Here is a 15,448-nt window from a genome sequence, read left to right as displayed (position 1 = left end):
GTAAGTACACAGTGCTATATAATATGATGACTGCAATATATTATGTTAAGGGGATAAAAACTGATGGGAGTGCTTCTGTAAACAGCAGTGTTTTGAGCTAGTTCCAATTGTTGTTGATGGAGGCAGGTGCTGGCTGTGTATGAAGCGGGTTCAGCTAGAGAGTCCACTGGATACATCTGTACCAACCATTATATGTACCGCTACGTCCTATGTTGCCAAAGGGTTAAACGGAATAATCGTCCAAGTCCCCGGGGGCGCCCCCTTGCATCGTAGCGGTGGTCCCCGGGGGCGCCCCCTTGCATCGGAGCAATGGTCCTCAGGGCGCCCCCTTGCAACGGAGCAGTGGTCCTCAGGGCGCCCCCTTGCACCGGAGCAGTGCTCCGCGGAGGGGGACTTCCCCATGCACAGTAGAAATGACCACTGTGGACCTCAAAACAGTTGATACTGGCACTCACCTGAGCAAACAGACCGTGAGACACTGGTTGGAGACCCCTGCCCTAAGAATATGCTGTAATTCACTTAAACACGTGTTCAAATAGCATTTGACACACATGAAAGTATTTCAAATTGTCACTAAATTTGGGATAAGTGGTACTTGGGTCACTTATCAGGAGCATCTGCATTTTTATTGCCATAAGTAATATTTACATGTTTTACCTGAGCAGAGCCATGTGCCGCCTTTGTTTACTGCAACACCTATCTCCAGCTCTGCTAGTAGAGAATAACTCTGTAAGTAGACTCTGTCATCCAGGATTTTTCTGTATTCCCAGGTCTAAGGGGTAACGTTTCTCCTTGTGGAGAGTGACACACTGGCTCTGGCATGCCAGAGTAAGGAGGCTTTTTCACCATGCAATGCTCCTCTGGGAAATTTAACCCCTTTACCCCTGAGGGTGGTTTGCACATTAATGACCAGGCCAATTTTTACAATCCTGATCACTGTCACTTTGAGGTAATACCTCTGGAGCGCTTCAACGGATCCCGCTGATTCTGAGATTGTTTTTTCGTCACATATTGTACTTCATGATAGTGGTAACATTTCTTCAATATCACTTGCGTTTATTTGTGAAAAAATCAGAAATTTGTCAAAAATTTTGAAAATTTTGCAATCTTCAAACTTTGAATTTTTATGCCCTTAAATCAGAGAGATATGTCATACAAAATAGTTAATAAATACCATTTCCCACATGTCTACTTTACATCAGCACAATTTTGGAAACACATTTTTTTTATTAGGGAACTATAAGGGTTAAAAGTTGACCAACGATTTCTCATTTTTTCAACAAAATTCACAAAACCATTTTTTTAGGGACCACATCACATTTGAAGTCACTTTGAGGGGGTCTTTATGACAGAAAATAGCCAAAAGTGACACCATTCTAAAAACTGCACCCCTCAAGGTGCTCAAAACCACATTCAAGAAGTTTATTAACCCTTCATGTGCTTCACAGGAATTTTGGGAAAGTGGAAGAAATTTTCACAAAAATGTTACTTTAGACCCCAATTTTTTTTATTTTTGTAAGGGTAACAGGAAAAAATGGACCCCAAAATTTGTTGTGCAATTTCTCCTGAGCACGCCAATACCCCATATGTGGGGGTGAATCATTATTTGAGCACACGCCAGGGTTCGGAAGGGAAGGAGTGCCATTTGACGTTTTGAATGTAAAATTTGCTTGAATAAGCGGACGCCATGTTTCATTTGGAGAGCCCCTGATGTGCCTAAACAGTGGAAACCCCTGACAAGTGACACCATTTTGGAAACTAGACCTCTCAGGGAACTTATCTAGATGTGTGGTGAGCACCCTGAACCCCCAGGTGCTTCACAGAAGTTTATAACATGGAGCCATGAAAATAAAAAATCTAACTTTTTCCACAAAAATGATGTTTTAGCCCCAATTTTTTTATTTTCACAAGGGAAAGAGGAGAAAATGGACCCTAAAAACTTTTGTGCAATTTCTCCGGAGTACGCCGATACCCCATATGTTTGGAAAATACAGTGTTTGGGCGCACGGCAGGGTTCAGAAGGGAAGGAGCGCTGTGTGACTTTTTGAACGCAAAATTGTCTGGAATTGAGAGCGGACGTCATGTCGTGTTTGGAGAGCCCCCGATGTGCCTAAATAGTGGAAACCCCCCACAAGTGACCCCATTTTGAAAACTAGACCCCTCAAGGATTTTATCAAGGGGTATAGTGAACATTTTGAGCCCAGAAGTACGACACAGAAATTGATAACATTAGGTCATCATATTGAATAAGTTGTCATTAGTCTTGAGCGCAAGTGCTTGCTACTTAAGTTTGTATCGGGTACTCAGGTATGCACCTTGTATCGTGGGTGCTCGAGTCCCCGCCTGCATGTTTCATGGTTGTTAGACACCCCAAAAAAATATGCGGGGATCGCTCGTGCATGGCAGGCAATCCCCACCAGGTTTTTTGGCCGCGAAGCATATGGGGCGGAGACTCGGGCATGTCACTCGAGCACCCGTGATTCTCGGTGCATACCCGAGCACCCGATGCAAACTCAAGTAGCGAGCACTTACGCTCAACACTAGTCCCCATATCGTCACTTTTTAAAAAAAAAAAAAATCCCAACCCTAACCCTAACCCTAGAGATTATCTTTTATGCCTTTCCTCATGCCGTATGAGTGATTAGACGATTTTATTCTTTGGGTTGGTGCGATTACAGCGATACCAGATTTATAGCGGGTTTTTATTATTGACAGCTGTCACACACTAAAAGATGCTTTTTTTTTTGCAAAGACTAGTTTTTGCATTGCCATATTTTGAGAGCTATAATTTTTCCATATTTCGGCCGACAGAGTCTTGTGATGGCTTGTTTTTTTGCGGGATGAGTTGGCGTCTCTTTATTCTGAGAGCTATAACTTCTGAGAGCTGATGTAGCTGTATGACAGCTTGTTTTTTTGTGGGATAAGATGACGTTTTCAGCTGTACCATTTTTATTTACATTCGTCTTTTTGATCGCGTTTTATTCCATTTTGTGTTTGGCGGTGTGATGATAAAGCATTGTTTTTTGCCTCTATTTTTTATTTATTTTTGTTACCGCTTTCACTAAAGGGGTTAACTAGCGGGACAGTTTTATAGGTCTGGTTGTTCCGGACGCTACGATACCAAATATGTGTACTTTTTATTGTTTTGTTTTTTTTCATAATATTTATTGATGGGTACAATATATTTTTATTTTTTGGGGGATTATTTTTTCATTTTATTTATTTTTTTATATTTTTACTATTTTTTTATTTTCACTTTCTGATTCTTTTTTTTTAACTTTTACACATTGTCCCACTATGGGACTTTCACTTTTTTGCATTCTGATCTCCTGTATAGCTCAGGAATGCAGCAGCTCCCTGTGCTATTCAGGCTGTCAGCGCTGCAGAGGGAGAAGATACTGTGATCGTGCACTGCGCATGACCAAAGTATCTTCCTGCTGTCAGGTGGCCCAGATGTCGTCATGACGACCATGGGACACTGGAGAGGAGGTGAGTATCGGCGCTTACCTCCTCTTGCCACTGGAATGCTGCGATCGACTTCGATCGCAGCATGTCGGGGGTTAATGTGCTGGGAGCAGTGTGGGACCGCTCCCAGCACATAGTACCGGGTTTCAGCTGTGAAAATCAGCTGACAGCCGGCAGCGATTCCGCCCGCGCTGCTTGTGTGTGGGCAGAAACGCCGATGCGTACTAATAGGTATCTGGTCCATAAGGCCCACGGCACAGATACGTATCATGTCGGAAAGGGGTTAATATGCAAATTGCCTCTTCAGAGCAAAAGAGGACTTGAACTCTATAGCGCCACCTATTGGAAGCAGCAATCCTACATGTCACAATCAACCCTTTAATGAGTCGTGCACTATGACTTAGGATAATAGCCAATAATATTGCACGACTCGTTAAAGGGTTGATTGTGACTTGTAGGATTGCTGCTTCCAATAGGTGGCGCTATAGAGTTCAAGTCCTCTTTTTTTTCTCTGAAGAGGCAATTTGCATATCTGTATTCCCATGAATTTATGGGAAACACCTCTGCATACTTTCATATAAGATCACCCTAATTACACTGCATTATGTTATATATGGAAAGCTTCCGATCATTGGGAGAAATGTGTTGCCACCATGTCCTTAAGCCCTGCTTCATCTTTCCCTCTTCTTGCAGCATGTTCCGGTACATGCAGTTCTCCTGGGCTTATTGTGATGCCGCTTTCTGGTCAGATGCTGCTGGGAGGAATCCGCTGGGCGTTTTGCTTATGTGGTGTATGTAGTTCCTGCTGTGTGACGGCCCTATTAGTTACATGCCTCTGCTTTTCTCTAGGATGGCAGCGCTCTGTGAAGAGTAGAGGGCTCCTGTGTTTAATGCCATCTAGTCGCCTGCCTGTGCAAGCACAAATCCGGCTTTATTCCAATGAGCCCAAGGAAGGAAGTGGACCAGGTGAGGGCAATGCCACAGGCTCAACAGATAAATCCACAGCAGGTAAAATGTTTTATTTCATTATCTACTATATTTTGTAAATAGAAAATGGCTATATTTTACTGTCACCTTTTCGTGATGACCATGTTATTAAAAAAACAAAACACATTTTCATCCTATTACTTCCTTTTCACATGGTGTAGTTAAAGGCGCTTTTTTTTTTTTACTCAAGTTTTGTAAAATTGTGGTGAAAAATGCAGTTTGATTGAGATCCTGCAGTAATACTCCTGTCCATCTGCCTTTTCTTTTTTAGCATTTTTAGGCCAACAGGAAGAGAGTGAAAGCCTCAAAATCTGGGGCGATCCTTCCACTCTTATCTATGGCGGTGTGTGTGTGTGTGTGTATATATATATATATATATATATATATATATATATATATATATATATATATATATATATATATATATATATATATATATATATATATATATATATATATATATATATATATATAATATAAATATATATATATAATATAAATATATATATATATATATATAATATAAATATATATATATATATATATATAATATAAATTTGTACGCATCTCCAAAGGCTCAAATTTACACTCCACTTTTGCTGACGACGTCATTTTATTTATGTCTGATCCCATTCAACATTTGCCTAAAGTTCTCAAACTACTTAAAAACCTCGGCACTTACTCCTGGTTTAAAATAAATGTCAAAAAATGCGAAATACTCCCCCTAACCGAGAGAGGAATAAAATTATTCCTGAGTGGAGCTTTCGGTGGCATAATGTTAGCCCCCTCATATATTACATACTTGGGTATCAAGATATGACGCTCGCCCTCGTCTTTATACACTCTAAACTATCCCCCCCCTTATTAAGAAAATTATTAATCAGCTAAAGACCTGGCAAGATCTACCCTTATCCTTTATGGGTAGGGCACACTTGGTGAAGATGATGGTATGGCAAAGCTCATGTATCATCTGCAAACCTTACCATTACTTTTAAAACACTCAGACGTTACTATACTTAATAGAGCTTTTAGTCAGTTCATCTGGAAGGGAAAACGTCCTAGAATTAGTATGAATAAACTAATAGTCTCCAAGGAAGAGGGAGATATCACCTTTCCATGCATTAGAAATTACAACCTAGCTTGCCTTTTTCGATATATAACAGATTGGCTTCATAAAAGACATACATATTTGGACTACTCGCTAGATTTGGACTATGCATCCCCCTACAACTTAACAGCGCTCCTCACGTTTTACCTCGCTACCCTTGGTAATCAAGAAATCAGTATCTCTAAAGATCACAATCTCTACATGGAAAGCAGTCAGGAAAAAATATGGCCTTTCATTCAGAATCTCAAAACACCTGCCATTGTGGCACAACCCAGAATTCCCCCAAGGTTGTGAGAATAAATTCTTTATAAAATGGCAACAAGCAGGTGTTGTGAACATATCTCACCTTCTTCACCCAATTGAACAGAGATGGCTAACATGTGCAGAAACTTTAGGAAAATATGAACTACCCCACAGCACTATTTCCAGTATGAACAGATCAAACTCTCCGTCATGGCTAACTTAAGAGATGTTACCTTTGAAACTTCCCGAAATGAACTGGATAATATCCTGTCATCTCCAATGGGCACCTCCTCAATATCTACACTATATTCATAAATGAAACCTAACCTTTTGGAAACACACCCAGATACATTTTTTAAGTACTGGAAACAACAATTTGATGTAGATATCCCCGAGAAGATTAGAACGAGTTGGAGGATATTCAGGAAACATATTATAAATGAGTCGTGGAGAGAAACTCAGTTCAAAATCATACATGGTGCGATATATGCCTTTAATCTACCAAAAAAAGACCCACTTTCTGATAGACTAATTGCATGTCCCAAGTGCCAACATCCACACTCTGACCTCCTACACGGCCTTTGGTCCTGTCCTGCATCGGTTTCCTATTGGGCCCCCTTAGCTGACATGATTAACACCACATGGGGACCAGGATATGTCCTTTCTCCATGTTTAGCCCTGCTGCATGTTTGGACTAACATAAACAACCCTAACAAATTAATAGGGAGTCCCCCCAAGCTACTACATACCTGGCTTATTTTGGCGAAAAAACAGCTCTTAAAACATTGGCAAGATCCCAGTATCCCCCCATTACGGAACTAATAGCACAAATGAAGCATTATATGGAGGTAGAACAACAAGATGCCCTATGTAATAAAGAGAAGCAAGCAGGCAAATACCTCCTAAAATGGAAACAGTTGATTATAAATTGTTGTTCAATAGAGGACAAAAGAAAAATGGTAGAACCATTTACATCTACAGCATGGTATATACCAGAAGATCTCAAAAATAACTTGGGTCCACTTCGTTTAACTTAAAATGGAGTAGAGAATGGTGAGGAGAACAATCAATGGGCCAGGACTTCTGGCATAGATAGAAATGAATTAATTATCCATGATGGCTTCAATGAGATATAAGACATACTGTCAACTAATTCATTTTGTTTGTTATATCTGTTATACCAATTAAATATGTGAATAGAGTTGTTATAGACCCAATCTGCATACGGGCACTCTTACCTCTCTATGTACTAGATTAGATGTATGTTATGTGTTTTGAAAAATCAAATAAAAATGATGTTGAGAAAAAAAAAAAGGGATTTTATCAAATCTGCTGCTAAAAGCCCAGTAAGTGACACCTCGCTGGAATCCGGGTCTGTGCCTGTGCACCATGCTGCTTTAACATATTCTGTTTGGGGATTCCTCTGTCCTTGCAATCGCTGTCTCTCCGGCCTTGATTGACGTCACTCAAGGCCGGAGAGACTGTAATTGCAAGAGCAAAGAAGGCTTCAAGCACAGTTCGGAGATGCCCAGCAGACCAATCAGTGCCGATTAGAATATGGAGAGGAACATTTATAAAAAGGCATTTATTTTTAGGTATGAGATGATCTTATGTAGGGGTTGCAGGAGTGCTGTTACAGATGGCACCAAGGTGGTGGTCACAGTTTATATAGGGGAAAACCTGGTTACAGGTTCCCTTTTTTAATTTTAGTATTAAATGTACAATTGAAACAAGCTTTGTGGGTTTGAATGATAGCAGAGGGGTAAAACTAATAAACTTTATTGAAAAATACTTAAAATGGAACCGAGAGTGCAATAGGTGCACCACATATAAAAATACACTCCATTGGTAGCGTTATCTAATATAGGCAGGCTCCCGACGGCTTTCCCTTTAGTCGTCAGGGAAGTTCATTGCCCAGAATTGTGCCTTCATCTCCTTAGACATAGGAAGGCTGACGTCAGCCACCAATGGAGGATCAGATAAGTTGACATATTATCTCCTTTGAGTGGGCTGTTACTCTTTCTATACCACATTTTATGGTGAAAACATTAGGACTTGAGCAGTAAAAAATAATTCTTGCGTATATAGTGGGAAAATAAGTATTTGATACTTCCGATTTTGCAAGTTTTCCTACCTACAAAGAATGGAGAGGTCTGTAATTTTTATCATAGATACACTTCAACTGTGAGAGACAGAATCTAAAAATAAAAACCAGAAAATCACATGGTATAAGTTTTACATAATTAATTAGCATTTTATTGCATTAAATAAGTATTGGATACAGTACAAAAACAGAACTTAAAGCGCACCTGTCAGCAGGATTGTGCTTAGTAAACCACATACACTGTCAGGTGGGCGCCGTAAAATGATACCTTCGTTGATGAATCCGTCCTGTGGTTCTTTTATAATCCTTTATTTTCAGTTCTGCCATAATGATATGCTCGTGCTCTGGAGCGGGACTTTAGGGAGGGGCATGTAACTGGTGCTCTCAATATGTATTCATATCTCTGCCTTTGACAGGTCTCTGTGCCTTCAGTGACCTACCTACTATTTTAAATATTGCCTTTGCAATTTCTGTGCCAATGTAAAATTTACATCCCCCAAAATGGCCGCCGGCGTCCGTGCATGCGCAGTAGCATCTATTGCTTGCCGATGCTACTGCACACGCTCGGGAGCCATTTTGCTACAGGAAAAAGAAACTTGCCTGCAGCAATATGGCCGCCCGCACTTGCACAATAGCATTTCTCGATTGCCGAGAGATGCTATTGTGCATGCACTTTTTACTAAAGCTAAATGGCGTGCGCAGTAGCATCTCTCGGCAACCGAAAGATGCTACTGAGCATGCACGGATGCCGGCGGCCATTTTGGGGGATGTAAATTTCACATTGGCACAGAAATTACACAGGCAATATTTAAAATAGTAGGCTGATCACTGAAAGCAGAGTGACCTGTTAGAGGCCAGAGATAGGCATACATAATGAGAGCACCAGCTACAGCCCCTCCCTAATGTCCCGCCCCAGAGCACGAGCATATCATTATGGCAGAACTGAAAATAAAGATTATAAAAGAACCACAGGACGGATTTCATTAACAAATATATACTTTTACTCAGTATAATGGCGCCTACCTGACAGTGTATGTGGTTTACTAAGCACAATCCTGCTGACAGGTGCGCTTTAATATTTGGTACAGAAACCTTTGTTTGCAGTTAGAGGTCAGATGTTTCCTGTAATTCTTGACCAAGTTTGCACACACTGCAGCAGGGATTTTGGCCCACTCCTCCATACAGATCTTTTCTAGATCTATCAGGTTTTGGGCTGTTGCTCGGCAACATTGAGTTTCTGCTCCCTCCAAAGATTTTCTATTGGGTTTAGGTCTGGAGACTGGCTAGGCCACTCCAGGATCTTGAAATGCTTTGTAGGCCACAGCCCCCTATCAGTATTTGGTCAGTATTTTTTCTCAGGAGTGGAAGATAAATGCTGAATTGGTGACTTGTTTCTATTATACCTTTTTTCTGATTGTTCCTCACTTGGTTTTGGCTCCTACTCCTGAGAAAAATAACTGACCGAATACTGACCAAATACGGATAGTGGGGCTGTGGCTTTATGGAGCCACTCTTTAATTGCTCTAGCTGTGTGTTTCGGATCATTATCATGCTGAAGACCCAGTTACGACACATCGCCAATGTTTTTACTGAGGGAAGGAGGTTGTTGGCCAAAATCTTGCAATACATGACCCCATCCATCCTCCTTTCAATACGGTGCAGTCGTCCTGTCCCCTTTGCAGAAAAACACCTCCAAAGTATGATGTTTCCTCCACCATGCTTCACGTTTGGGATGCTGTTTTTGGGGTTTTTACTCATCCTTCTTCCCCCAAACACGTGGAGTTGATATCAAAAAGTTCTATTTTGGTCTCATATGACCACATGACCTTCTCCTATGCCTCTTCTGGATCATCCAGGTGGTCATTGGCGAACTTCAAACGGGTCTGGACATGTGCTGGTGTGAGCAGGGGGACCTTGCGTGCCCTGCAGGATTTTAATCCATGACTGTGTAGTGTGTTATTAACAGTAATGTTTGAGACTGTGGTCCCAGCTCTCTGCAGGTAATTGACCAGGTCGTCCCTTGTAGTTCTGGGCTGATTCCTTAATGGACAGCCACAGTGGTTGTCCATTAAAGAAGCATTGAAAACATATGTGAGTGATGGGATTTTACTTCATTGATGAATATTCTGATTTTCCACGTGCACCACCTTTCTCAGAACGGTGTGCCGACCATTTCTACTGGTTCTGGGCGGATTCCTGACCTTTCTCAGAATCATCCCTACCCCACGAGACGAGAACTCGCATGGAGCCCCAGATTGAGGAAGATTGACAGCCATCAATTTTCCATTTTCTAATAATTGTGCCAACAGTTGTTGCCTTCTCACCAAGCTGCTTGCCTATTGTCCTGTAGCTCATCCCAGCCTTGTGCAGGTCTACAATTTTGTCCCTGGTGTCCTTAGACAGCTCTTTGGTCTTGGCCATGGTGGAGAGTTTGGAGTGTGATTGATTGACAGGTGTCTTTTATACAGGTAACAAGTTTAAACAGTTGCAATTAATACAGGTAATGCATGCAAAGTAGGAGGGCTTCTTAAAGAAAAACTAACAGGTCTGTGAGAGCAAGAATTCTTGCTGGTTGGTAATTGATCAAATACTTATTTCATGCAATAAAATACAATTTAATTATTTAAAGATCATACAATGTGATTTTCTAGTGTTTATTTTTAGATTCTGTCTCTCACAGGTGAAGTGTATCTATGATAAAAATTACAGACCTCTTCATTCTTTGTAAGTGGGAAAACTTGCAAAATCGGCAGTGTATCAAATACTTATTTTCCCCACAATATGTCCGTATATGTCACTCCGCAATATATTTTCTTATGTCTGTGGAGCCTGATGCCAGTGGATATTTGGAAATCTGGCCATTAGTGACTTAGCTACATATTTACAGAAACTGGAGCAGTGACTCTTTTACTAGGTTGCTGTTCGTAGTCTTTCTAGGCTCATAACTGTTCTGCTCGGCTCTTGGAAAAAGTTTGTAAAATGGGCCTGTCACATACTCTGCAGATGAATGGATGTCATTATCCCTCACGACACAGTGGAATACTTTTCGATCCTTAAACCTGTGTTGTGAAAGTCACCAGCTGCCTGAGGCTCTACCACAGCCGAGTTGTCAAAAAAAGACTTCTCCCTACACAACCAAAGGCGCATTCAGACATCCGTGCAAATCGGTCCGAGATCGGACCACAGTGCACGGATTGGCCGCTGGTCTCCTGACCCGAGCGTGACAGCGTCATATATTTCTATGAAGCTGTCACATTTGGGTTGGGAGACAGAAGCGGAGACTCTGCACTGGATCAGAGGAGGGCGAGTAAACCACACTATTTTTATAAATAACCTGCAGCTGGGTAATGTTTTTTTTTTTTTGAAACCTGAGAACCCCTTTAATGAAATGGGGAGCCCAGTTTTTGATTAGGATTCCAATATTCACCCATCTCCTTTGATGATAACTTAGAAGTATCTGGGCCCAGATTCATGCTGGCACAAACATTCATATTAACATTGGATAAAGGTGACGACTTCCAAGACAGTTTTTTGCTGGGCTACCATATTTCTAGGTGACTATATGGGACTCTGAGGATTGAAGGAACATTTTGCAGCCTTCTAGTAAAAGGAGCTAAAGAGAACCTGCTACATCCCCTGACTGTTTCCTGATGCTACTAATGGGGTATCTGCACCAATTTTTTTATTCTAAAAAGATGCTTGACGTTACAGACTAAAGCTACAATCTTTCAAGAGTAAACTCTAATCCTGAGCATCACATATGGTAATGAGGCAGGACTTGTCCGCCAGGGCGTATCTTCCACCATACTAGTCCTGCCTTGGATCCGGGGATGACAGCCTATATAATGGTCCTACCATAATGGGTCTGCCATCCTTAGGAGGAGTGATTAGAAGACCTGATGCAGGACTAGTCTGGGGTAAGAGATGCTCTGCTGGACTAGTCCTGCCACATTAGCATGTATGATGCTGTAGGATAAAAGTTTGTCAGTGAAAAAAAATCATGCATCAGCGCTGCCCCATTGAATAAGTTTGGTCCGAGTGCTAGCTGATAAAAAAATCTGATGGCATTCGTCCGATGTTTACGCTGGTGTGAGCGAGCCCTAATTGTGATCATCTCCAAGTACTAATTAGACAAGAATGGACTGTGGGCTGTTATCAATAAGGATTTGGCCCAGAAGCTGATATCCAGCTGTCAGGGCAAAGGGCAGAAGTCCAGAAAAATAGTCAGCACTGAAAATATTGGGTCTTTGCATAAATTTGATTTATTTGTTAATAAAAGTTTAAAAACTTCTACAATGCTTCTAATTGTACCATAGAAACATCTGACTAAAAGATCTAAAAACACTGAAGCAGTAAACTTTGTGAAAACCCAAATTTACGTCAGTCTCAAAACTTTTGTTTATGACTCTAGTAGTGGCTGGGGACAGTCAGAGGACCTGACCGTTTAAAGATTAGGCTCCCCTCGCTTATATGAGAGTCTGTTTATCAGTATATTGCCCTGTGCATCCTGGGCAGGATTGTGTTACGTGACAGGAAACGGTTTTAAAGGGACTGTCAGCATAGAATGACTGTTCAAACTAAGTCCCTTCTCGGTGCTTCATTTATTTACACCTTGACAGCTCTGGCCTTATCGAGCCAGAGAAGGAACGAGATAAAGGTAAAACAAGCAGGTGGGAAGGTGAATATAAATGATTGGCCTCACCATGACGCACCGAGTGCTTGTATTGGCTTTGAACAGTCATTCTGTGCTGACAGTCCCTTTAAAACCGTTTCCTGTCACGTAACACAATCCTGCCCAGGATGCACAGGGCAATATACTGATAAACAGACTCTCATATAAGCGAGGGGAGCCTAATCTGGTACGGTCCACTGATCATTCCAGGGCCCCCTTCTCAGACTCATGGATAGGTAGTTACTTTTAATGTTGAGAAAAACTCTTTAATCTCAAAATCCCATTGTCTCTATCTTCTGTGTGCGCCCGGCCCCAATTGGTTAACATCATTACATTCCCACCACGTCTAGATGTAGTTTAAGGCAAGAAACTAGTCACTTATTACAAATCCTGAATATCTAAGCAGCAATACTTCAAGCTCCATCTCCCCCGCATAAGATTTATAAGAGAAAAACATCTGCCGTCATTAGCAAAACAAACGGATATTAATTTTCCCTGAAATCCATCAGTTGTTTGCATTTTCGGGGAAGTTTTGTTCTTTTTCCGCGATGGTTCATGATAAATGTGTGTGCTAACAATTATTCATTGTGTGCTTTGTGTCACTCAGTATTGTCCTGAGTTATAGGAAGAAGAACAAAATCAGATTTTCGATCTTCGGTGTAGAAAGAGCCAGATTTTCTGTAGCCAATTCCTCTGTGGCTGTCATAATTCCTGATATTTATGCCCTGTTTGATTAGTAACCCCTGTGGTTCAACAGAAGGGTTTTTAGATGGAGACTGGTCGAGGCCTGTGTATTATGTGTTAGCAGACTTAGCTGCACGTGTAATACCAAGGCTTGTTTGTATGTTATACATTTTTAGTTCATGGGTCTGGGGTGGGTGAAATGATAAAAAGATCTGTTCTTCACCCTCCCCAGGTCCTGCCTCTCTGTCACAGCTGCAGTGTACAACACTGTTGCAGCCAGTAAACAAAGACCTGATCAGCGTCAGAGAGGCGGCACTGAACCTGGGGAGGGTGAAGAATGTCTCTTTATTATTTTAATCCATTTGTTTTTCTCTTCTTTCTTTTTTAATTTCGAGATTAACATCTGGATTTCTAGTAAACATTCAAGAAAACATACTTGATAGGAAATTAGTATTTTTACTGTAGGCCTTGCTCAAGGTCAAATCTTGAAGGTTTTTTTTATCCCTCTAAATACATTTCTTGCCTGTCCATGGGATGAGGGATAAATGTAGGACGGGGATAGAGGCTTAAAGGATATGGTTGGAGCAGGGCTGTGGAGTTGGAGTCGGAACCCATTTTGGTGGAGTCGGTATAAAATGAACCCACTGCGACTCCTAAAATATATAATAAATTGGGTACAGTAGTTCAATGCAGTTTGTGGGGAATATTTTTTCATAAGAATTTGGGAAAGTTATGAAATGTCCTATAAATGTCTGTCCTATTCATGATCTAAGGGTCTAGACTTTTAGCTGAGATGAATCTGTGCTACAGTAAATTTATCACTTAAACATGAGCCATGTATAAGGGAGTTGAAGTTGGTGTCATGGAAATTGAGGAGTCGGAGTCAGAAGTTTGGCTTACTGACTCCACAGCCCTGGTTGGAGGGGCCTAATTCTGTATATATAGGAAGGCTTGAAGATTTAGGCTGTGTTCACATCACACTATGGGTTATGACATGAGTGTTCTTAATGTATGCCAATGGTGAGTATAGTACATACACACATGTAGTAGCCTACTGTGAATTATAGCTATCTGCTGCACTTTTCTAATCCATAACAAAAAAAATAGCGAACGTCTGTCTGGTAAATAAAGACCCATGGGCTTGTTCAGTGCGTTCTCCGGTAGAGTTTGGCATATACTTGTAGTGCAGTGGGAACAGACTAGAGGTTTTGACTGGGTAAAAGACATTGGACAATAGAAGACGTCTGCGATGTACTCAACAAATGGAGCACCGAAGCACTACAAAGCAAAAAAGATTCACAGAGCCCTAGTCCAGTGGTCATTTCGGTAACCTGTGGATCAGCGCCTCTTCTGATTATTTTGGCCTAGTGTGACATCATCATAAGCCTAATAAACAGAAGAGGTGCTGAGGATCCTGGCAGGCAGGTGGAGGCTCCTAAGGGTATGTGCACACACGTTGTGTTTTGCTGCGTATTTGCTGCAGATTTTTATGTAAATTTTCCGCTGTGTCTGGCAGTACCAGCAAAGTCTATGAGAAACCAGAATTCACTGTTTATTATTTATTTATTATTATTTTATATAGTGCCATTGATTCCATGGCGCTGTACATAAGGAGGGGTTACATAACAAATACAGATATCACTTACAGTAAGCAAATTAACAATGATAGATGAGTACAGAGGGAAGAGGACCCTGCCTTTGCAGGCTTACATTCTACAGGAATGGGGCGGAGACGGTAGGTTGAGGGGTTGCAGTAGCTCCGGTGTTGTTGGTTGAGGTGGCAGCAAGCAAGGTCATGGCAGGCTGTAAACTTGTTTGAATAGATGGGTTTTCAGGTTCCGTCTGAAGGATCCAAGTGTGGTGGATAATCGGACGTGTTGAGGCACAGAATTCTATAGAATGGGGGATATTTGGGAGAAATCTTGGAGGCGATTGCGTGAGGAACGAATAAGTGTGGAGAAGAGAAGGAGGTCTTGGGAGGACCGGAGATTACGTGAGGGAATGTATCAGGAGATTAGTTCAGAGATGTACGGAGGAGAGAGGTTATAGATGGCTTTGTAGGTCAGTGTTAGTAGTTTGAACTGGATACCCTGGGGGAATGGGAGCCAATAAAGGGATTTGCAAAGGGGAGTAGCAGAGGAGTAGCGAGGCGAGAGATGAACAAGTAGCAGAGTTGAGGATGGAC

At 41.4% G+C, this 15,448-nt stretch overlaps 1 protein-coding gene across 1 annotated transcript in view; it reads left to right on the top strand.

Moving 5' to 3' along the window:
- The window catches only part of SLC30A9 (solute carrier family 30 member 9), a 105,744-nt gene that overhangs the window by 12,812 nt on the left and 77,484 nt on the right, over window positions 1-15,448 (top strand). The window contains exon 2 of the mRNA XM_073645603.1: window positions 4,315-4,473. Coding sequence (XP_073501704.1) covers window positions 4,315-4,473 — 159 coding nt within the window. The remainder of the gene's footprint in view (window positions 1-4,314; window positions 4,474-15,448) is intronic.

Source organism: Phyllobates terribilis, unplaced genomic scaffold, assembly GCF_046119375.1.
Source record: "Phyllobates terribilis strain yellow unplaced genomic scaffold, ASM4611937v1 Scaffold_1__5_contigs__length_1240528914, whole genome shotgun sequence".
NCBI lineage: Eukaryota > Metazoa > Chordata > Amphibia > Anura > Dendrobatidae > Phyllobates > Phyllobates terribilis.
Note: the sequence above shows the minus strand (reverse complement) of the source record. Positions and strands in the feature narration are given on the sequence as shown.